This window comes from Hoplias malabaricus, chromosome 9, assembly GCF_029633855.1.
Source record: "Hoplias malabaricus isolate fHopMal1 chromosome 9, fHopMal1.hap1, whole genome shotgun sequence".
NCBI classification, from domain to species: Eukaryota; Metazoa; Chordata; class Actinopteri; order Characiformes; family Erythrinidae; genus Hoplias; species Hoplias malabaricus.
In genome coordinates, this window is record NC_089808.1 from 39,730,400 (window position 1) to 39,755,018 (window position 24,619).

General features: G+C 44.3%; 1 protein-coding gene across 4 annotated transcripts in view; it reads right to left on the reverse strand.

The window, feature by feature from the left end:
• The window catches only part of astn1 (astrotactin 1), a 411,265-nt gene that overhangs the window by 140,975 nt on the left and 245,671 nt on the right, over nt 1-24,619 (reverse strand). For all 4 annotated transcript variants that reach the window (XM_066680749.1, XM_066680748.1, XM_066680747.1 and 1 more), the window contains one exon: nt 17,050-17,177. In XM_066680749.1, coding sequence (XP_066536846.1) covers nt 17,050-17,177 — 128 coding nt within the window. The remainder of the gene's footprint in view (nt 1-17,049; nt 17,178-24,619) is intronic.

Here is a 24,619-nt window from a genome sequence, read left to right on the forward strand (position 1 = left end):
AGACACTGAGGTCTTGACTTCTTTTGTCTGCGTCTCAGTATTGAACTGACATTTACTTCTTAGTTATGGTCAGCGTCTGATCTGATAATGAGGGACCGATGTTTTCGTCATGGCCTGTGTCTGAAAGACACTAACGCACAGACGCTGGACGCTTTTCGTCTGTTTTCATCTGTTTTTGTCTGTTATCAGCAGATACCACAGAGATAAAACCAGACCTAAGAGCAGCCAGCCATTAGGGCTGAGAAAAATCAGACACAAGAACACAAGTAGACATGAGCACACACACACACACACACACACACAGGAAATGTTAAAGTTAACAAAAACTACATGCTGAAAAGTTTGTATTATTTAACGTCAGTAAATTCAGCTTTAAAATGGACACATTATGAAACCCCCCCACATTCAGTCCATATTTACATTAATGTGTGTAGCCCACGAACCCACACACTGTGAAACAAGACCATCCAGTCAGTTTTCTGTGTGCAACCTAATACAAAAAGCATGGGATAATACGTGTCGTTCTGATTCTGCTCTGCTTCTGACATCATGTGCAGAGACTTTAGAATGACCCCACCCCCTCATCTGAGTCTGACCAATCACAGCGCTGGATCCTCATTTATGTGAGAGCGCAAATACGAGGTTAAACTCAGCAAAGAAGAAAGAACGAGTGCGGAGAATAAAGAAGAAAGAGAACAGAGCGAAAACGGCTAAAAACCAGAGCTTCTGCTCCTCGCTCCTCACTGCTGTGCGCTCGGGGTCGGGGTGAACAGAGAGCGGCTCATTATCATTTAAAGGAACAGGTGCGTTCTGAACAGGGCTGTTTACACAGGGGGAGAACACTGCTGTGGGGCTCGTGGGGTTTGGACTAAAGCAGGTCACAGACACTTCATAAAGAAACAGAACTATGTTCCACTGTGGAGACGAGGGGGGAGAGGAAGATGTCATCACCTTTAAGGTACATTCATTGTGGAGACAGATGTCAATCTGTATAATCTTGGTAGGAAAGCATGAAATTGGATGCTCTGCTCTGCACCTTTTCCAAATCTCAGCACAGAAACTGTTACTGTAGCAAAGAAGACAACCTGTCTATGAACAACCCTTCCCATTTCAGAAAGACAGTGTCAGCCGTACAGTGAACTTTTTTGGGGCTGTTTTCAGATGTGACCTACTGCTTGTGTTCTGAAGAGAAGAGCCCAAGGCATCAAAGTTTGCTACAATTTAATACTGCAGTCAGACCTACATCTAAGACATTTACAAGTGTCCTCTTCGAGAGCAGTTATCTGGAGTTGTAAAAGTCAAGGGCTTATAAAAGTTACAGGTACGCAAACGTCACAGCACACCACACCGAGTTATTTCCCCGGCCCTGTCCGAGTAATATACGATCATTCGGAAATCACTAGAAGGGGATCGATACAGTAGCTCCAATCTATAAGATTACAGGAGGATTCTGGCTGGAGATCAGACGCACAGAGCCTGGCTCAAGCCCAGCTGAGTTCGGGGGATTATTATAATCCTGGCTTTGTCACTTCCACTTCCCTTTCAACAGTTGCATTCAGCAGATTGCCACTTAATTCTCTGGAAGTGGCAGAAAAAAAACCCCATTGTCAGCTGTTTCTCTCCACTCCCCCAGCTCCCTCCATCCTTTCATGACAATCAGTGACATCCCCCATGTCCCAGCACGAGAGACAGTGTCCAGTGATATTAACCCCCACTGCAGACAATGACATTTTCCAAATCTAGGCAAAACAGAGAATGTTTCTTTTTGTCAGAGTGATTTACTCCACACAGTGGAACACAGTTCTGTTTCTTAATGAAACGTCTGAGACCTGCTTTGGTCCAAACCCCACAGCAGCGTCCTCCCCCTGTGTAAACAGCGCTCATTGTGTCTGTTTTGCTGCATTTAACCTCATCTTTGCGCTCTCACATGAACGCGGTTCCAGCGCTGTGATTGGACAGACTCAGACGAGGGGGCGGGGCCATTCTAACTTGAGCCATTGTCTCTGCACTTGACGTCAGAAGCAGAGCAGGATCAGAACGAAATTTTTGACTTAAGGGAACATCTACAATTGTGGGGAAACTCAGTTCTCTCTGGTTTATTATCATTTAGAAGCTCAGGGTCTTTTAATGTGGAAGGAAGTGGTTGAGGAAAATAACGATTTTTGTTTGACGGTGTCTGAAGTGTATATATACACACAGGGTGGGCCATTTATATGGATACACTTTAATAAAATGGGAATGGTTGGTGATATTAACTTCCTGTTTGTGGCACATTAGTATATGGGAGGGAGGAAACTTTTCAAGATTAGTGGTGACCATGGCGGCCATTTTGAAGTCGGCCATTTTGGATCCAACTTTTGTTTTTTCAATGGGAAGAAGGTCATGTGACACATCAAACTCACTAGGATTTTCACAAGAAAAACAATGGTGTGCTTTGTTTTAATGTAACTTTATTCTTTCATGAGTTTAAAAAATGAGTAAGAAATGTGTTCAAAGTGCTGCCCGTTGTGTTGGATTTTCAATGCAACCCTCTTCTCCCACTCTTCACACACTGATAGCAACACCGCAGGAGAAATGCTAGCACAGGCTTCCAGTATTCGTAGTTTCAGGTGCTACGCATCTCGTATCTTCCTTGTTTGAATTACCACAGCTAAGTTTTGTAGTACCTTCGCTCCGTGTTTACTTTCATGCAGTTAACCATCTCTTGAATTTAGGGTCAGTTCCATGTTAAGTGACCCAAAAGAGCAAATATAGGTCAATATTACCCCCCTATGGAGCAGGAATAGAGCAACATCTTCATCACGGTTCATGCTTTAGACACGTGGAATCTCTTTGGTGTCTAAAAACCTCCAGATGGCGTTTCTCTGCCGTGAGCAGAGAGAGAGAGAGAGAGAGAGAGAAAGCCTAGCACCGGACCCAGACACTTTGTTTTTTTTATATAGCCATTTAAAGACACTGGGGTAAAGAATGGTGAAGAAACATCCTCAGAATTTTATTTTACTTTTAGGTTGCCCACAGAAAACTGACGGTGTGTCTTGTTTCACAGTGTATGGGTTGGTGGGCTCCAGATCCCCACATTAAAGTGAACATGCTCTAAATAACCTTTTTTTTTTCCATAATATGTCCTCTTTAAATTCTATGCGCATTGTTTCTTGTACCCACCGACTATCAATTCTGATTGGTCCTCGTCTGCTGCAGCACCCTCAGGACGAGGAGGTTTCAGAAATGTGGAGTAGATGTAAAATACTTCACTCACTAAAAGATCATTGTCTGCGGTGTAAAGTCAGGCACTGATTAAAAGCAGCTCTGAACTGTGGGACGATCCCCTCCCCCACCCGCCCCTCCCTTCACCCCAGCAGGAGACTGGGGGGCTTCCTACCTTCTTTCCAATTAAATCAAGATGTATTTGCCTTTCAAAGCCTCGCCTCCTTTCCCCTTCTCCGCGCTCCTCTCTCCCGCTGGAATAATTGATGGAGCCCTCTGGCCTATGATGAATGAGTTGGGGCCTAAAGATGAAGAGGAAGATGAATGCCGGGACCTGCGAGGCAGGAGGAGTGCTGACACAGTGACAAATACACACTGACCGTGGCACCAAACTGCCCAGGCAGCAGCTGGGAGGGTGGCAGCCGACCCATCGCTCCAGTGCCGCCGTGCCCACGCCACATGGCCGTGCAAGGCCCAATTACCTCCGGCAGCAGCTCATTTCAGCTGACCCGCTTGTCTGTCTCGAGAGGGAACGGCGATTTAAAATCAGGAGTGAGGAACAGAGACTTTTTTATTATTATTATCATTTATGAAAGTGATTCCGAACTGTTTTGATGTGTTTTATATAAAGTGCAAAGAAACCAGCGGCTCCGTGGTCCCACGGGGTCCCAAAGGGAAAGAGAAGTGGACTTGGGACTAGAAAGTCACTGCCTGGATCCCCAGGACCAGAGGGAAAAATGGTATTGTGTGGAGTGAAGATACTGAACTTTCTTGTCTCTCAACATCCATGGCTAATGTGTCCTCAAGCAACCCCAGGGGTGTGTGTGTGTGTGAGATCCCTGCCACACATGAATCAAACACAGAGCAGTGAGCGTTTTAGGAATGAGGTGCGGGATTTTTAAGCAGGAAACAATTAACGTTAACTTTATTAAAATTGTTCTACTTTTGAATTCAAGTGGTGACTGGATCATTAAGATTTCTTAAAAAGTATAAATACACAATAATAATAATAATAATAATAATAATAAATTTTATTTGAAAGCGCCTTTCAAGTGACCCAAGGACACTGTACAATAGATAATAAAAATAAAGAATAAAAAAAAAAAAAAAAAAAAAAAAAAAAAAATAAATAAAATAAAATAAAATAAAAATTAAAATAAAAATAAAAATGAAAATAAAAAAAGTTAAAAAAAAAAGAAGAAAGTCAATAAAAGGTAAATGCACATACAAACATAAAATGACCATAGAGACATATACATAGTATCATCCATATGCTAGTTTAAAAAGATGAGTTTTTAGTCTGATTTTAAAAACATCTACAGATGAACAAGCTCGCAGTTCATCGGGAAGACTATTCCACAGCTTTGGACCCGCAACACAAAATGCTCTATTTCCAGAGGTGCTTAGCTTAAAATGTGGGACCTCAAGCAAATGGAGGCTTGAGGACCGAAGAGTACGCACTGGAGAGTATGGTTTCAGTAGACTACTTAGGTAAGAAGGGGCAAGGTCGTGCAAGGATTTAAACACCAACACAAGCAATTTGTACTGTATTCGATACTTCACTGGAAGCCAATGAAGACGACTTAGGACTGTAGTAATATGCTCCCAAGATCTTGTATGGGTCAGCACCCTAGCAGCAGAGTTCTGGACATACTGCAACCTACTCAAAGCTCGAGCAGGGAGGCCACACAACAGAGCATTGCAGTAGTCGAGTCTGGAAGTGACAAATGCATGGACAATGGTCTCGGCAGCAGTGAGAGAGAGAAAAGGGCGAATCCTAGAGATATTTTTAAGATGGTAAAAGGCTGTCCTACATGTGTTGTTAATATGTGAGTCAAACGATAATGTAGAATCAAACATTACTCCAAGATTTCTCACTAGTGTTGAAGTAGAGACAACAAAACCAGGGATACAAACAGTAGTGTCACTAAGCCTCCTGACTGTTGCAGGAGAAGCAATTATGATGGCTTCAGATTTTTTATTATTTAAGCTCAGGAAGTTCTCGATCATCCAAGCCCTCACATCAGTTAAGCATTCCAGCAAGGCACTAGGTGGCAAGCTGTGGGAAGGTTTTGTACAAATGTATATCTGGACATCATCAGCAAAACAGTGAAACTGCAGCCCATGATGTCTAATGATGTCACCAAGAGGAAGGATGTACAAAATAAAAAGCAGGGGCCCAAGAACAGAGCCCTGGGGGACACCATGTGACAAGGAGCATGTGTCAGATCGAAAACTTCCCATTGAAACAAACTGCTGCCTACCAGAAAGATACGATTTAAACCAGGCTAATGCAGTACCAGTTACGCCAACCATGTTTTTGAGCCGAGTTAGTAAAATAAACACACAACAACACACAAATAAATAAATACAGTATAGACATAGATATAGCAGTATTACAGGGACACTTACTTAACAAAATTAAATAAAATACAAAATTTCAACAATAAAGTAGTAATATTTTGAGAACGAAGTGTCACTGTTGTTAATGTCTATTATATTAGTATTATACTGCTATAGTGAACTACCCGACTCCAAACTGCTGCAATAAAACACATGCCCATTACTCCCTGTGGATCAGACACTGTGATTTTTAGGGCTGCTGTGGGGTTTTCTCATTAAATTTTGATGTCAGTTTTTAATAACAGGGAAACTGTGGATGTTCTCTATACACAGTGTTTTCTACACTTTATAACATTTATAACACATTCTTTTGATTGGCCAGGTTTGTTTTTGTGATTAAACACCAGGAAATAATGTGTTTAAAATGAATAATATCTAATGTTTTTGGATAATTCATACCCACACCTTTCAGTGAGTGATGCTCTAGTAATGAGAGGTGTTGGGGGGGACACACAGAGAAACTACATTCTCAAAATTTTTCCCTAAAATGCCATTGTGGTGTGTTCTCCCTGTGTCTGCGTGGGTTTCCTCTGGGTGACTGTCTGTGAGGAGTGTGGTGTGTTCTCTCTGTGTCTGCGTGGGTTTCCTCCGGGTGACTGTCTGTGAGGAGTGTGGTGTGTCCTCCCTGTGTCGGTGTGGGTTTCCTCCGGGTGACTGACTGTGAGGAGTGTTGTGTGTTCTCCCTGTGTCTGCGTGGGTTTCCTCCGGGTGACTGACTGTGAGGAGTGTGGTGTGTTCTCCCTGTGTCTGCGTGGGTTTCCTCCGGGTGACTGACTGTGGGGAGTGTGGTGTGTTCTTCCTGTGTCAGTGTGGGTTTCCTCCGGGTGAGTGTCTGTGAGGAGTGTGGTGTGTCCTCCCTGTGTCGGTGTGGGTTTCCTCCGGGTGACTGACTGTGATGAGTGTGGTGTGTTCTCCCTGTGTTTGCATGGGTTTCCTCCGGGTGACTGTCTGTGAGGAGTGTGGTGTGTTCTCCCTGTGTCTGGGTGGGTTTCCTCCGGGTGACTGACTGTGAGGAGTGTGGTGTGTTCTCCCTGTGTCTGCGTGGGCTTCCATGTAGGCTCTGGACCCACCGCTGCCCTGAACTGGATAAACCCAATATTGTTTTATTCACACCTGCCTGAATGGGTCAGAACACACTTCCCAAATACCTCCACCATCTCAGCGGAGCGGTTTAACAGACACATGGGATACGCTGACCTTAGATCAGGTCTGAGTATGTGGGACATTCCTATGAAGATTACTGATCCATAGCGGGGGTCCCCCACATGGGGCGGCCATTTTTGAGTACAGTATCTCCGACAGCGTGAAGAGAATAATTGGCACAGATGCGTATTAAAGTCGAGGTTAATCTCAACTAACTGCTCTTCTTTAACAGTTTCTTCTGTGTGTTTGACTTTCGTTTAATCTCCGCAGCCCTCTCGCCTGGGGTCAGATTTTTACTGAGTGGATTATTCCGGATTAGTTTATCACACATGCATTTTAACTTTGTTTTTGGCTTCATTCCTGGATTTTAATTCCTCTAACAGTACAAATAAGACCACGTCGTTCAGTTTTAAAGCTCTATTATTAGACCACATTTTCTCTGGTGATTATACTTCACATTGTGAAACAGCAGTTATACTGACACCTAGTGGCCTGGGTGTATCACAGACCCTGTGCTCAACCTATTTTGTGGCCACCACTCTGTGCTCCATGGACATCCTGCACCAAATTACAGGGGAAAAAAAGAAAAAAAAATATTACAGAATAACCCAGATTTAAGAATGAAAATGTTGGTTAACACCGAGCCTTTCATCTGTGTTTGTTTGTTAACTCGTTAGACATAAGTTCATTCATTCATTCAGTCGTTATCTGTAACCACCCATCCAGTTCTGGTGGGCCCAGAGCCTACCCGGAATCACTGGGCGCAAGGCAGGAATACACCCTGGAGGGGGTACCAGTCCCTCACAGGGCGACACACAGTCACAGACACTTGTGAGTCACCAATCCACCTACCAACGTGTGTTTTTGGAGCATGGGAAGAAACCGGAGCACCCGGAGGAAACCCACTCAGACACAGGGAGAACACACCACACTCCTCACAGACAGTCACCCGGAGGAAACCCACACAGACACAGGGAGAACACACCACACTCCTCACAGACAGAGACTAAGAGTTTAACCCAGAACTCTTGAGCTGTCTGGCTCAAATGAGATGACAAACACTCCACCCAACACAGCCCAGTCTTGCCCAAACAGCCTGTTTGTTTCAGGGCAGAAAAATCCTCTCACTGCCGAAGGGCCCGGAGCCATGCTTTTAACTGCCTGAGTGTAATTAAAGACCTAAACGGCGTAGACGTTACTAATGAGGCGCGTTTAAGGGCTAATTTGTAGGGATGGTGTTCCTGCTGACGATCAGGTGGAGGGGCTGAGGGGGCAACTGTCTCACCTCCCTCAGGCCTGCAGCTCTGCGGATAAATAATCTTCTCTCCTCCATCAACACGGCCAAGGGCCTGGAGCAAAGGATAATCCTCCCAGCCTCCCTCTCCAGCAAAAAATACCCAGCACCACCAGGGGGCTCACTGTGCCTGCAACAGCTGGAGGGCAACATCTGCATTGCCCTAGTACTGGCCTTCACAGACTGGGCCACAGGCCACGTGTCCGTCTACTTGTGGAGACCTGCTCAGAAGTCTGTCATCCTTGCACTACACAAGTTAATTCTCCTGAGCAGGATTTACACCAGGTGTTGTGAGGATTTGATGGCATTCAGTCATGGGGACATTAAAAAAGACAGAGACCGATGTTGGAGGATCGGTTGTGGATCATAAACACCACTGCAACTCATCCAAAATGATACAGGATGGGACTCCTTCGCTCCAGCGAATTTAGCCTGATCCTGGGGGTCTTTGTAGCCCTCTAACTATCTGGTATTCAGGATGGCGGCAGGCACAGTCACAGTGCCTCTGCACTCTCGCGTTAGTTGCTGTTTTATTGTGTTATTTGTCACGTTAAATATAAACCATTTTCCACCTACACCATTTGATATTCCGGAGGAGATGCTCCGCACATGGGTGCCGGACTGGATCATAAGCCGGAACAGCAAGCGGTGTAGGCGGAGAAGGGAGAGGAAGCAAAAGTGGGGTAAACAGGCTGGCACCCATGCTAGGCTAAGTAGCTCACTGGACAGACCAGCCTTGCCCAGCCTGTTTGTAGCAAAGGCACAGTCCATGGTCAATAAGATCAATAAACTCAGACTGAGGCTTCACTCAAACAGGATTAGCAGCTGTGCTTCCTTTTCACTAAAACCTGGCTGAATATGAACAATCCCGGTGCTGCTACTGAGCTAGCAGGCCGGACTGTATTCAGAGTTGACCGAACAGCAGAGTCCTGTAAGGACAAAGGATGAGTGAAAAGTGACGCATGGTGCATCTCCGCTGACACGTTCTGTGCTCCAGGAGTTTATAACAGTGAAATGCAGACGATTTTATCTGCAGAGGTGTTTCTCTGCTGTTTATATACCACCACGGGCAAATACTAGGCTAGCACTGGATAATCTGCACAACACTATCCACCAGCTGCAGAGATTTGATCAGTTTGTTGATTTTTGTTTGTTCATTCTAGACCAGGTGTACTGCAATATCAAAAAAAGACTACAAAGTGCACCCCCTCCCACCTAGGCTTGTCCGATCACATCAGTCTACACCTAACCCCTGCATACAGACTCCTCATTGCAAAGACAAAGCCAACAGTTTGCATCATAACGGTTTGACCAGAGGGAGCCATGGAAAGGCTACAGAACTGCTTTGAGGAGACTGACTGGGACATTTTCAAACAAACTGCCACCCACAGCAACCACACAGACCTCAGCATCTACACCTCACCCGTACTGGACTTTATCGCCTTCTGTATGAACAATGTCACCACACAGAAGACAGTACGGACACTCCCCAACCATAAGCCATAGATGAATGGTGCAGTGATTAGGTGGCTGAGGGCCCAGGATGTTACTTTCCATGCAGGTGATGCAGAGGACTAGCGGACAGCAAGGTCAAAACTGAGGAAAGCCATCAGGGAAGCAAAGCAAAAAAGCATATTAAGGAATACTTCAACAGCTCAGACTCCTGACATATGTATCAAGGCTTTAAAACAAACAAATCACAAACAAACAATCACAAATTTCAAGAGCAGCTACACCAGCTTCACACGGGCACAAAGCTCATCCCTCCCCAATGACCTGAACTGGTGCTTCGCCCGGTTTGATTGTGAAGGCAGCCTCCACAATAGACGGGCACGACCAGGTCCCTCACAACTGGTACTGAGCTAAGACGGCCTTTGCAGAAGGTCAACCTCAACAAGGCCACCGGACCTGACGGAGTACCAGGTTGGGTCTTGAAGCATCTGTTTAACATCTCCCTGCAGCAGGCCTCTGTGGCCACATGCCTCAACTCTGCAACTATCATCCTTGTGCCAGAACAATCAGCTATCAGGTCTCTTAATGACAACCAGTGGCCTGGACACCAGTGGTGAAGAAGTGCTTTAAGCACCTTGTCCTGGGACACTTAAAGAACAGCATCCCGCCTTCCCTGGACCAGTACCAGTTTGCCTATAGGCCAAATAGGTTGAGGACACAGTGTCTCTGGCCCTCCGCACTGCCATGACACACTTAGACCAACAAGACAGTTATGCGCAGATGCTGTTCATGAATTATAGTTCTGCTTTAACATCGGCCCCCCCTCCTCTACCAACTGGTCACTAAACTTGACCTCCAGGGCCTCAACACACACTTGGGGGCTGAGTACTCAGCTTCTTCACCAGCCGACCACAGCCCGTGCTCCTGGGGAGACAGGTCTGTACACCGGTGTACCACAGGGCTGTGTGTTGAGCCCCTTCCTGTTCTCCCTCTAAACGCTGGACTGCAAACCTATTCATGAGGCCAACACCGTCAAGAAGTTTGCAGATGACACCATTGTGGCAGGATCAAGTCTAACGATGGAGCCTTCAGGAGAGATGTTGAGAGTTTGTTGTAGCTGGAGCTGCGAGAACAACCTGATACTCGACAAAGGAGATGGTCCTGGACTTCAGAAGGAAAGAGAAGCCCTCTGTCCATTACCCTATCCCCATCAATGATGAGAGAGTGAACATCGTGCAGAGCTTCAAGTACCTCTGCATCAACATCACTGACCTGACCTGGACCATTGGTACCACTGCGACGGTCAAGAAAGGACTCCAGAGACTTTACTTCTTGAGGTGCTTGAAGAGGGTGAGACTTCCACAACAGCTGCAGGTGATCTTCTACAGGTCAGCCAATGAGTCAGTGGTCACATACTACATCTCAGTATGGTTCTCTGGCGGTACTGCAGAGAACAGGAAAGCTCTCCAGCGCATCATCAAGACTGCTGAGAGGACCACCAGTACCCAGCTCCTCGGACTGGAGGATATTTACCAGACCTGCTGCATCAGGAGGGTCAAGAGCACTACTACAGACAGCACACATCCTGGACACTGCTTTATCACCCCCTTGCCTTCAGGAATCACGCACAAGACGACTGAATATCAGCTTCTACCACAGAGAAGCTTCTACCACTGTAGTGTTCAGTTTCACTGCTGAACACTACACTCCTACCACACTGAACCTCCCCCCTACACTCATACACTTAGAGTATTTTATTACTGTATATTTACAGTTTTTACATTGTTTTCTTGTATTATTTATCATTTTTTATTACAGACTTTCTGCATCTGAAGGACTGCTCGAACAGAATTGCATTGTTTTGCAATGACAATAAAAATTATATTCTATTGTATTCTATTGTAGCCTGCACTTAGCATTGAGAATAATGATCTTAAGCTCATGTGCTGCTGCTTCAGAGCATCATTTGTAATTTACAGGTTTCTGTAGGAGGTTATAGAAGCTACAGATGGATGATAAAGGTGTCTACACACTTTTAAACAGTGCTTTAAACTACTGTTTTCTTCTCTGATCTGATGGAGCGCCAGCCACTTCCTTTGGGAGAGTGGCTGACCTCACTAACACTCCTGTGGCTGCCATCAGGTTTTCACAGCAATGTTCCCAAGCCTTCCCAGAGGAACAGAGAACAGAGGCCGATGAATACCCTTCATCTCAGAGGAAACCTCTTTACCTGTAGAGGATCACTGCATAATCACATTTCCAAACAGAAGAAGTGGTGCGATGTAACTTTAGTCGTTCAGCTTCTTTGATTTTCTCATCCCACCAGGGACCACCAGGGAACAGCGGAACGGCGTCAGAACTGTACCATGGGATTCACGTTGTATCTACAGCTGTAAAATTACAAAATCAAACAAGCTTGAGTTTTCCCATTAAGAGCCATCTCCAGTGCAGCATGCAGTGCAGGATCCAGAAAATCTAATCAAGGCTTAAAAAGGGCAAATCAGGAGGAAATGCAGCGAGCACCAGCCGGGGACTCGCTCGCAGCAAACACACCACGGAGGCTAATCCGTAAGGCATTAAGAGCGCACTCGTACAGAGGAGAAAAAAACAACTACAGATGATAAAAGCTGCATCCTGCTTCCCCCTTCCTAAGGTTCATTTTCCATTAGCGCTCTGGACATTAGAGATCTGTGTGAGGCTACAGGCACCAAGCCAAGAGACTGCAGCCGGAGGCCTGTGTTAATTTTCTTAACGAAAAACATTCACCGACAACCTGTTTTTCACAACGAGAACTAAATAAAACAGTCGGGTTTCTGACCCAACCCTCTTTGTCCTTGTGGTGTACAGTTTAGATTTGTGCCTCTCTACTTTTCATGCCAGTGTTTCCCTAGCCACGCCCCATCATATCACGTGACCCTGGTGTTCCTTTCCTAACCACGCCCCTTCCGATCACATGACTCAAACAGGTGTTCCTTATTTTTAACTTTTTTTTTTTACTTTAGTTATGTTATTTTAGAACCACTAAAGTGTACTAGATCATTACTGAAGCAGGTAGTGTCGCAGTCACACAGCTCCAGGGGCCTGGAGGTTGTGGGTTTGATTCCCGCTCCGAGTGACTGTCTGTGAGGAGTGTGGTGTGTTCTCCCTGTGTATGCGTGGGTTTCCTCTGGGTGCTCCGGTTTCCTCCCACGGTCCAAAAACACACGTTGGTAGGTGGATTGGCAACTCAAAAGTGTCCGTAGGTGTGAGTGAATGTGTGTGTGTGTCTGTGTTGCCCTGTGAAGGACTGGCGCCCCCTCCAGGGTGTATTCCCGCCTTGCGCCCAATGATTCCAGGTAGGCCCTGGACCCACTGCGACCCTGAACTGGATAAGGGTTACAGATAATGAATGAATATATACTTTCTATATAATCATATGTCATATACTTCAAACGGATAAGTATAATTACCAAAGTCCTATAAGTATAATAAGTATAGAATTTAGGGTCTCTTTAGGTTTCTAAATGTTCTGGTTCCTTCTTTGTGGTCTGAGTCATTGTTGTTCTCCTGTAGGTTTTATGCTAATGTCTATGTTCTAGTCTTTGTCTTGGTTGTTGGTGTTTTACGTCTCTTCTTCTTTGTTCCTCTGTATCCTCTTAGGTTTATTCTCCTGGTTCTTACTGCTGATGACACTGTAGGGTGTTTCTTGTTTAGGTCTCTTACTTCAGCTTGAGTATCTTTTAGTGTTTAGCTTCTTAGTGTTCTGTTCAGTAACCCGTCTTTCGCTTCTGTTCTCTCAATTTCTTTAGCCTGTGTTCTCCTGTCAGTGCAATAAAATGAAAGTCTCTTTAATTACTTCCACCCTTTGGAAACCACGACAAAACAATAATTTGAAAAATAAGAATGACGTAATGTTTGATCTTATTATTAATTAATGAAGATTAAATAAAAATATTAAAGGCTGAGATGACGTGGTGATCCTGATTTGAAAATCACAAGAGAATAAAAACAGGTAAATGCTCAGTCTGGTTGCGGTTGTCAGGGCGATGAATAGTGAAGAGGAGTCGACTCCCAAAGAATCGTTGCTTTTATCAGGTGTTGAATGATGAATTGATGACGAGTTAAAACTCTGGAGTCTTTTGCACCGGCTTTGAACTTGTTAACCTTATCATACAAATAATACACTAAAACATTTAAATACACAGCACTAATATACTGCTTTTTTATTTTTATTTTTAAGTAACACAAGACAAGATTTGGCTTCTGGTCACTGTGTCATAAACATAAACAGTGTCAGACGTCTGTTGGCTGAGATAACAGATGCTGATAGTTAGTATTCTCCTCCAAGCGTGTTGAACCATCCAGTGATGTCAGGTTAGAGTTTGAAAAGGAGTAGAGATTGGTGCTAGTCTCGAATGAAGCATGTAATTGCGTTCACCCTCCTGAGTCAGTGGCTGTAAGTTCCACAGGGGGAGTTCAAGTTAATGGAGTAGAATGAATGAATGAATGAATGAATAAATGAATGAATAACTTATGCCTACTGAATCTGATAGGTTCCCAATTGCCACAGAGGCAAACTGTCTGTTTACTGAAAGCTAACAGCAGCAGCAGCGTCCAGAAACAGCCCCCCTCTCCGTCCTCTGAGAAATGACTGGGTTAATACGTCTGTCGTTTTCCTGCACTTCATTATGGAGTCACTCGATCTGGCAGAAGTGGAGTTTGAGGATGAAGTTTTCCAACAAAACACAGTCAGTGTTTGTGTGTGTGAGTGTGTGTGTGTGTGTGTGTGTGTGTGTGAGTGAAAGAGAGAGAGTCTGTCTCTGAGGGCTTATTTCCAAAGGCAGCTTTTGAGGATAATGATGAGCAGTGTTTATCAGGCGAATAATAGATTGCGCAGCGGAGGAAACACAGAGAAAATTGCAGCGCAGGGAAACAAAGCTTCTCTGAGTGTCTTTCAATCAAATCGGTAAAGAAACAACGTCAGTCTTCCTCTCTGCCGTGAGGGGGACACTGTCCAGGACCAGGACCAAGACACAAAGCTCAATTCAAACACTCGGTTTGAACAACAGACGAGAGTTCACTTTCGAAATGTCAATGTAACACGACCTGCAGAGGATCACCGCTTTAATTTCCTGTCCTTTCCTTTCCTTTTCTGTCCTGTCCTTTCATTTCCTTTGCTTTATTTCATTTTATTTTACTTTATTTACTTATTAAACTGTATTGTTGTTTTAAACTGTTTTATTATTATTGAATTTAAATGTATTTTTACATGGTTGCATGATCTGTTTGTTCTGTCGGTGTCCTATATTCATTACTGATGGAACCTGCAATGTGACACAGGGGCAAAACTCCTGCAGGGTCTTGGGGTCCCGACTGGGACTCATCGGGTGACTGTCTGTGAGGAGTGTGGTGTGTTCTCTCTGTGTCTGCGTGGGTTTCCTCCGGGTGACTGTCTGTGAGGAGTGTGGTGTGTTCTCCCTGTGTCTGTGTGGGTTTCCTCCGGGTGACTGTCTGTGAGGAGTGTGGTGTGTTCTCCCTGTGTCTGCGTGGGTTTCCTCCGGGTGACTGTCTGTGAGGAGTGTGGTGTGTTCTCTCTGTGTCTGCATGGGTTTCCTCTGGGTGCTTCACTTTCCTCCTAGAGCCCAAACACACACTAATCATCTACTGGTTTGAGTGACTGGGTGAGTGTGTGTTTCCTGTGAGGGTCTGGCACCCTGTCCAGAGTGTGTTCCTGCCTTGTGTCCAGTGGTTTCAAACAGGCCAACCACTACACTGAAGATGAATGGATGGATGAATGGGCAGATGGACATATGAACGAATGAACAAAGTAACTGAGGAACTGAGGCTGGATGGCAATGAAAAATAAAAGATTGAGATTAAGCATGAAACAATGGGTAAGGACCTGTGTGCAGCGGAAATTGTGTGTTCTGCAGAGAGATTTTGAGGTAAATTGAAGTAAATAAATATATTTGCAATGAAAACATAGCTGTTACTGAAAAGCCTGGGTGTATGTACATGTCGTCTGATATAACCTATATTATTATTCAACATATTTCAGCTCTGTACCAGTACCCAGTGAAACAAAACCATATTCCTCCAGGACCAGAGTGCAGCACAGAACCCCAGTGCAGACAATACTGTGCAATAATTACGAAGGACCCACAGTAGACACAGCCAGAGCAGAGACAGTGCAGTTCTAGTACAGCTCTACTTCTTTCCCCTCTGTCCGTGTTCTGTGCTGTCACTGGCTGTAGCTCGTCGCCACGCTCAGTGGCTCTTAACACTTTTCACACTAATACATTTGGAGTCAGTGACTGGTCCAGAAACTGTTGGAGTGTGTGTGAGGCACTGGTGATCACTAAGTGAGATCCCGGGTCCTCTGACCTGACAATATTGTCTTCACAAACACAACATTATCACTGCAAACTATGCAAACAACACAACGCACACCCTACACACACAACACAATCACTGCACAAACACTTCAATTAACACACTCTACACAGTGACTACACACTCCTCACACACAACACAATCAACACACACCCCAGAGACACCTTGCAAAAATAGTCTTTTTCCATAGAGACTGGATACATCAGGGGCAATATGGTGTAGCGTGAACCCGGCGTTAGACGTCATGTGTTCACACTGTGTTCTGACGTCAAATGAACCACACCAGAGATTCTTTGAACAATCACAACTGGGTTTAAGTGTGAACACACCATTATGGTGAATCCCGTTTCACCACCTAGCCCTACCCTTCCGTTTCACCTACAGTAGGGGTGTCTCAATTCTAGTTGGGAACGAGGCTTAGGGCAGAAGTGGAGGACTATATTCCCCTTGAAAACGAGATTTCAGTTGGAGGGTCATGACAGCGCAATCGACCAAAGAAACCCACTAATGTCAATATTTTCTCCTTTAAACTCTACATTCACCAGTGTATTATCTTAGTTTAATGTAGTTTCATTGGTTTAAGTCCGTTTACTTCATAACAAGCAGAAAACAGCACTAGTACTTTGTCAAAATCTCTGAATATTCAGTTCCACCTTAAATGGAGAAGCAAATGCATTCTAGCGCATCTGGCTACTGCAGCATTTAAGGTGGAACTGGAAGTTTTAAAAGAAATAAAGCTACTGGATAAAAGCTGAATTCAGCTTCATATCACAGAGAGTGAGGAGTGGGTGGGTGATAATATATCATTGTTGAACACTTTATGGCGTTCTAAATTTAACTACGTTAACGTACAGAAGCTTTGATAGCGCTGCAGGCCGACAGAAGAGTCCCGCTGAGGCACTCTTTTTTTTAATTTGTGTTCTGATGACGTATCGGGCTCTTGAAGTGTCGTCCCGATTCATAAGTGAGGATCTAAAACACTGCACCATCACTCAGCCACAAGGGGCAAGATTACATTCAATAACAAGGAGTAGGGGGAAAATTAAGAGGGGTTTGGCCACATAAGTCCAGTCTAAAACTGGGTTGTACTGTGTACCCTACACTGTAACCTGATTCCTTCATCAGCAGCGAGGGGAGTTTTCATTAAGGCATTGAGGGGCTCAATTAAGAGCAGCGCTTACCAGTCAGATACTCCGGATCAGGAACTGGGTCAGACAGCTCCTCATGGCACTGGGCCTCGTTGGGGATTGATGCCACAATCATGCCGTCCGGAAGCTGCTGCTCGATGCCACGAGCAAAGTTCTTCTGTCTGGAGAGAGAGAGAGGGAGGAAAGAAAACAGCCAAACTCAGAAACACTATTCCACCATTCCTCTCTCTGGATGTGAGCGAGTGTCTGTCAAAACAGGAGGGATTTCTTGACATGCCATTATAGAGGAAAAATCCATATGATGCGTACGAAGGAACCCGGCGCAGAAAATTCATTTTCACTCTGACACAGTTCATCACTGTCGTCCCCTATTCATCCCCTCGACTCCTCTGCACCTGACAATCTCTTTAATTCACACTCCTCCATCCCCTCCTGACTTACTGCTTAATGACCAGCCCACCACACTTAAAGAGCACATACGTTTACATTAAAGTGTGGATCAGGAGCCCACCAACACACACACTGTGAAACAAGACCTTTACTGATTCTGTCGTCAAGTGCAGAGATGTAAGGATTGTCCCACCCCCTCGTCTGTCCAATCACGGCGCTGGACTCGTGTTTATGTGAGAGCGCAAAGACGAGGTTAAATGCAAACAAACAGACAGAACAACGGAGAAGAGAGAGAACAGAGTGAAAACGGCTAAAAACCAGAGCTTCTGCTCCTCGCTCCTCACTGCTGTGCGCTCGGGGTCGGGGTGAACAGCGAGCGGCTCATTATCATTTAAAGGAACAGGTGCTGAAAGTGGGTGTTCTGAACTAAGTACAAAATAACAGACAAATTAAAGTACAATATGTACACAGCTTAACTTCTTTTACACAAAAAACACTGTACATATTCATTCCATATTGCATTATTGAAATATATAAAGTGACATATACAACTAGAAAAAGTTTAAAAATTTACATTCAAGTGAGGTATAGGTAGAAAAGTGTTTTGTCTTATGTATGTCTCATTGTGTATAACTTATTGTGTATATCTCATGCTGTATGTCTCATTGTCTATATCTCTTTGTGTATGTCTTGTTGGTTATATCATGTTTTGTATACCTCATTGTGTATGTTTCACTGTGTATATCTCATTCTATGTATATCTCATTGTATATGTCTCGTTGTGTATATCTCATTGTGTATGTCTCGTTGTGTATGTTTCATTGTGTATATCTTATTGTGTATATCTCATTGTGTATGTCTCGTTGTGTATGTTTCATTGTGTTTATCTTATTGTGTATATCTTATTGTGTATATCTCATTGTGTATGTCTCATTGTATATGTCTTGTTGTGTATGTTTCATTGTGTATATCTTATTGTATATGTCTCGTTGTGTATGTCTCGTTGTGTATGTCTCATTGTATATGTCTCGTTGTGTATGTCTCATTGTGTATATCTTATTGTGTATATCTCATTGTGTATGTCTCATTGTATATCTTTGCTGTGTATGTCTCATTATGTATATCTTATTGTGTATGTATCATTGTATATGTCTCGTTGTGTATGTCTCATTGTGTATATCTCATTGTACATGTCTTGTTGTGTATGTCTCATTGTATATGTCTCGTTGTGTATGTCTCATTGCATATGTATTGTTGTGTATGTCTCATTGTGTATGTCTCATTGTGTATGTCTCATTGTGTATATCTTATTGTGTATGTCTCATTGTGTATGTCTCATTGTGTAAGTCTCACTGTGTATATCTAATTGGGTATATCTCATTGTGAGATTATTGTGAGAATATTATAATATTATTTAACAGTACTTTATAAAGCAGTCACTAAAGCATATATTCTGTTTATTAGTACATTTTGTTTCATATAAACACACACCGACACTGATAAACTCTATATACTGTGTATGCAATAGATTTAAGATGGCTTCACTTGCTAAGACCTGATTTTCTTACAGTGTGGACGTCTCCAAGTGTCTGAGTACGGTCCACTGTCATGTCTCATTAGTAACTGGACGTAGACGGGAGAACGCTGTCGTCTCTGAACACACAGAGCAGTGTGTAATTGAGCTTAAACAGAAGCAGGGGAAACGAAAAGGCTAGAGGCTTATAAGGAGCAGCTGATGTTGGGCTGGTAATGAGAGGGGCTCGCCTCTCTGTAGCTCTCAGAGACTGTGTTAATTGGACAAGCACAGCGGCGGCCATTTTACCCTTATTTCATGTACCTCTATAATAACCTCTGTCACAGCATCCGCATTGTAAACAACCCGCGTCCAAGTTTGACACGCCTGCTTATCCGAGGCTATCGATCAGGAGCCCCCGCTTTTCAGGGAAAGCCTGGAACATAACTGTGAGTATCTGATGGCAGCCACAAACACAGCAGTGAGGTTTGCTGATGCTGGACAAAGCCATCCTAAATGTACTGGATGGTGCTCCATCACTCCAGTTCCACTGCTGCACAGATCATAGCTGGTGGACTCTTCAGGTTGCTTCCATCCTCCTGCATGAGCTGCGAGAGCTTTCTGAAGCGGTTTAAGTCATTATTTAAGTTGATTTTGGAGGTTCTTTTAGCAGACGGGACGTTGCCGGTTGTGTCTTGGGACTCGACTTTAAGCAAAACTAAGGAAATGACTCGGAAATGACAGAAATAAATTCTTTATTTTAAGTAACATTTTCTGTGCCGTATCTCCTGGTACCTCAGGAACAGGCCCTGTCTGTGTGTGTGTGTGTGTGTGTATGTGTGTGTGAGAGAGAGTGAGAGAGCTCTGGTTAATGAACAGCGTGAGTGTGTTCCCCTACATTTCTGGTGTGAACTTCAGTGCTACATAGTTCCTCCCTCCTCCGTGAAGTGGAAGGTGCAGTAAGACGCAGAAACTCCAGGGATTCCCCCCTCTCTGCTTTTCCCTTTTCTGATGAAAATGTGCAGAAGTTGTCGCTCTTGTCAAACTCCAACCAGAGGCTGGTCTTGATGGTGAAATATTAATAGCTCAGCACTATTGCTTCTCAAAGCTATTTCTGATAAGAGGAGCACTCTCCCCATGCAGGCGCTCTAGATAAACACGACGCAGCAGCCGAACCCAGGGGCCAGAGCGTTAATGAAAGCAAAGCCTACAGTCGTGGAGTTTTGGAGCTGAAATGTGGGGCTAACAATTATGATTATGGACAGATACTTTCAGAATCCAAGGACAAAGGGAAGAGGGAGCGCGCTGTGTGAGCAGCACACTAAAAAGAGGAGTCGGATATGAATTACAGCGGATTTCACCATATGCAAATCAGGCAGAAGACGACAGAACTGCACACTATGACTTTCTCAACACAAACAAAGTGGAAACACTTCACTGTGAGCCATCATTCATAAACATTCAGTACAAAAGACATAAGCCTCATTCCAGCAAAGCACCGGGCGTCTTAGCACTTTCTAGGCCGAGGCTTTACTTGCCCAATGCCAAGTGTGGGCAAGAGCGGTATACAGCCCCCTTCTCTGAAGTTCTCTGAAGTGATGGAGCTCCATACAGTATCTTCAGGATGAGTTGAAATGGTCTCAATCAGCACAGCACTCTACAGTGCCATCACTCAGCTGCTCCCAGATAAACACAGCACACACAGCCTGGGCTCCCCTAGGTGGGAGCTCCGGGTGACTGTCTGTGAGGAGTGTGGTGTGTTCTCCCTGTGTCTGAGTGGGTTTCCTCCGGGTGACTGTCTGTGAGGAGTGTGGTGTGTTCTCCCTGTGTCCGAGTGGGTTTCCTCCGGGTGACTGTCTGTGAGGAGTGTGGTGTGTTCTCTCTGTGTCTGCGTGGGTTTCCTCCAGGTGACTGTCTGTGAGGAGTGTGGTATGTTCTCCCTGTGTCTGCGTGGGTTTCCTCCGGGTGACTGTCTGTGAGGAGTGTGGTGTGTTCTCCTTGTGTCTGTGTGGGTTTCCTCCGGGTGACTGTCTGTGAGGAGTGTGGTATGATCTCCCTGTTTCTGCTTGGGTTTCCTCCAGGTGACACAACAGACATGGCCACCACGAGAAACTACCCTACTATGGAATCTAATTTTCTTGCATTTAACTGGTACTGCTTCATTTTCTAAGGTTGAATTGTCAATAAGAACCTGGACATTCCTAACCCTGTGTCAGCGGAAATCCTCATCTGTGTGAATATAGTATGTTTCTCATGGTGGCCATGTTTGTAATGGCTTCACAAACTCAGACTCCCATAATGCTTTGCAGGCTAGCTCTAGTGATGAACTTGCTCTATTTTCTGCAGAGAAGTGGTGAAATGTTTCCGGGAGAAACTTCATCTGTGCAGCAAGAGTGGGGACTATTTATTTTCTCACAATCTTTCTTTTTTCTATAAATTTGCCTTTTTTTATTTTTGTAGGTTTTTTTTATGTGGATTTTTCTTATTTTTTTTATAAATGGGTGTCTTTATTGTCACAGTTATTCTGTGAGATTTTTCATTTTCTTTTTGTAAGTGGAAGCGTTTTCTCTGTTCATTTGTGTCCTGTATACTATTGTTATTATTATTATTATATATTTTTGCGTAGTTTTGCCCTTCAGGTGCACCATACTTATTTCCCCGCGTTCCTTGTGTCTGTTTTGCTGCGTTTAACTTTGTCTTTGTGCTCTCACATAAACACGGGTCCAGCGCTGTGATTGGACAGACTCAGACGAGTGGGCGGAGCTATTCTAAAGTCTCTGCACTTGCGGGTGGGGGGGGGGGGGTCGGGTCTTGTTTCACAGTGTGTGTGTTGGTGGTCTCCAGGAAGGTATGAAAACATACTCTGATCAGTGCCAATGTCTGACGGGACGCTGCTGGATTAAGCCTTGTGTTATTCTCCCTGCTGTAACAGGACTCACTCTTATCAGCAGCTCATTAGCAGCTCTTCATGGGATTAATAAAGTTTGTCAGAGCAGAGAAAGCCCGCACTGAGCAGACTGTGGTCCTCCAGGATCCGAGCTGAGAAACGGTGCTGAGTAATGTGTGAAATCAGGAGAATCATGGAAGATGAGAATGGAGATCTCTCTCGAGCTGGAAGTGAGGACCATAATTAAATCCTGGGATTCTGTGGGAAGCCAGAAGATAAATGAAGAAAACATTTGATCCACACACACACACACACACACACACACACACACACACTAACACACCACCACCACGCTGAGCATGATCCACCGCCCCACATCATACCTGCTCTGTGGGGAAAAGGGAGCTAACAAAGTATGCAGAGCAACAGACGGACTACAGTGTGTAATTGTAGAACTACAAAGTGCTTCTGTGTGGACAGTGAGTGGAGAAACAAATAATTCTAATGGTTTGGCTGCTCAGGGTAGAGCACTAGTAAGATTAAACATTCACTCTTAGAGCAGAGAGAGAGAGAGAGCATGAAAATGAAAGAGGAGAAAGAGTGAGCATGATAATGAAAGAGGGGTGAGCGAGAGAGAGTGAGCATGAAATTGAAAGAGGGGAGAGAGAGAGCATGAGGAAGAAAGGCGAGACAGAGAGCATGAAAATGAAAGAGGAGAGAGAGAGAGAGAGAGAGCATGAGAATGAAAGAGGGGTGAGCGAGAGAGAGAGAGAGAGAGCATGAAAATGAAAGAGGAGAGAGAGTGAGCATGAGAAAGAAAGAGGGGTGAGCGAGAGAGAGAGAGAGAGAGAGAGAGAAAATGAAAGAGGGGAGAGAGCGTGAGTATGAGGATGAAAGGAGAGAGAGAGAGCATGACAATGAAAGAAGAGAGAGAGAGAGAGAGCATGAGAATGAAAGAGGGGTGAGTGAGGAGAGAGAGAGAGCATGAAAATGAAAGAGGAGAGAGAGTGAGCATGAGAATGAAAGAGGGGTGAGTGAGAGAGCATGAAAATGAAAGAGGAGAGAGAGTGAGCATGAAAATGAAAGAGGAGAGAGAGAGAGAGAGAGAGCATGAAAATGAAAGAGGAGAGAGAGAGTAAGCATGAAAATGAAAGAGGGGTGAGCAAGAGAGAGAGAGAGAGAGAGAGAGAGAATGAAAATTAAAGAGGAGAGAGAGAGAGTAAGCATTAGAATGAAAGAGGGGTGAGAGAGAGAGAGAGAATGAAAATTAAAGAGGAGAGAGAGAGAGAGTAAGCATTAGAATGAAAGAGGGGTGAGAGAGAGAGAGAATGAAAATGAAAGAGGGTAGAGAGAGAGAGTGAGCATGAGTATGAAAGAGGTGTGGGAGAAAAAAGTGCAAGAGAGAGAGAGAGAGAAAGAGAGAATGAAAATGAAAGAGGAGAGATAGTGAGCGTATGAAAGAGGGGTGAGAGAAAAAGAGAGAGACAGAGAGAGAATTGAAAGCAAAGCCCACGGCATTCTGTGGATAAAAAGATATTCAGCTCAACCTGAAGCTCAAGCGTCGAGTGGGCAGTCCACAGTGAGTTTTGTGTGTGTGTGTGTGTGTGTATAACCTCTTTTCTCCTTCAGTGAAAGTGCTGCACATGCTCTGGGCTGCAGTGCACTATGTCAGCACTCTCCTTTTATTCTCCTCCATTTGCGCCGGTGTCCAGTTACTTTTGCTTGAGTTTCTCTAAAGAATTTTCCAACAAAGTGGCAGCACCTGATTTCTCCAGGTCTGAGAGCCGGACACAAACGTATAAACAGTAAAACAAACATCTGCAGCACACTTTAAAGAAGCTGTAAGTAAAATCACCGCTCAAACAAATAACTAAATAAATAAACAAACACCACAGTGATTGTGAAAGTATGCGTTGTAGTCGCTGAAGGAACCAGTATATGCTCCATGAAGTGGGTTTCCTGCATGGGGGCAGCCATGTTTAATACAGAATCTCTGACAAATCCAGGCCACTAGGTGTCAGTGTAACAACTGTTTAAAATCATCAGGACGATTCATACGGCGTCAAAATAGGCCCAAAAGCTCTGAGAACCAAAAAAACAGAATCCATAACCAATAAATGACATTTTGTAATTGAGAAAACTGTCAGCGGGATGTAGACAGTCATCGGCAGCTGAAATTAAGCCCCGCCCACCTATTCTGCACTCCCTAGATTAAGTTAGTAGTCTGACTTTAAGCCTCTGTTCCAAACTGTGCATTACTAAAAGACACCATGGTTAAAAACTGTAGATATGGCTTACCTGTGTTCGCCAGTTGGCCATTTTTCAATCAGCTCTCGCTGACGTAGCGGGGTGTGCAAAATGTGCTTGGTGGGCGGGGCTTAACTTCAGCAGCCAATCACTGTCTAGATCCCGCCCAACAAAAGTCAAAAGTGAGAAACTTCTGGAGGCAAATGCGAGACTGAGAAAAGCACAACTGAGAAAAGGCGGAATGAAAGTGAAAACAGATTCTTCAAGAATGTTAAACTTAAAATAGATGATTAAATACAGAAATACTCTGTTTATAAACCTGTTTTTATAACTCTCAATATTAACTACAATTAATATCAATTACAAAATGGCATTGATTAGTTATGGATTCTGTTTTTTGGTTCTCAGAACTTTAGAACCTATTCTGACGCCATAGATTCATTGGAGAAAATGGCCGACTGCTCTGTTACAGTCTGAATCTGAAATGATCTAGGACTCTCTTCCTGTAATTTTTACAGCTTGCCACTAGGTGATGCTCCGCTGAACTGTAACTAAACAAATAGACC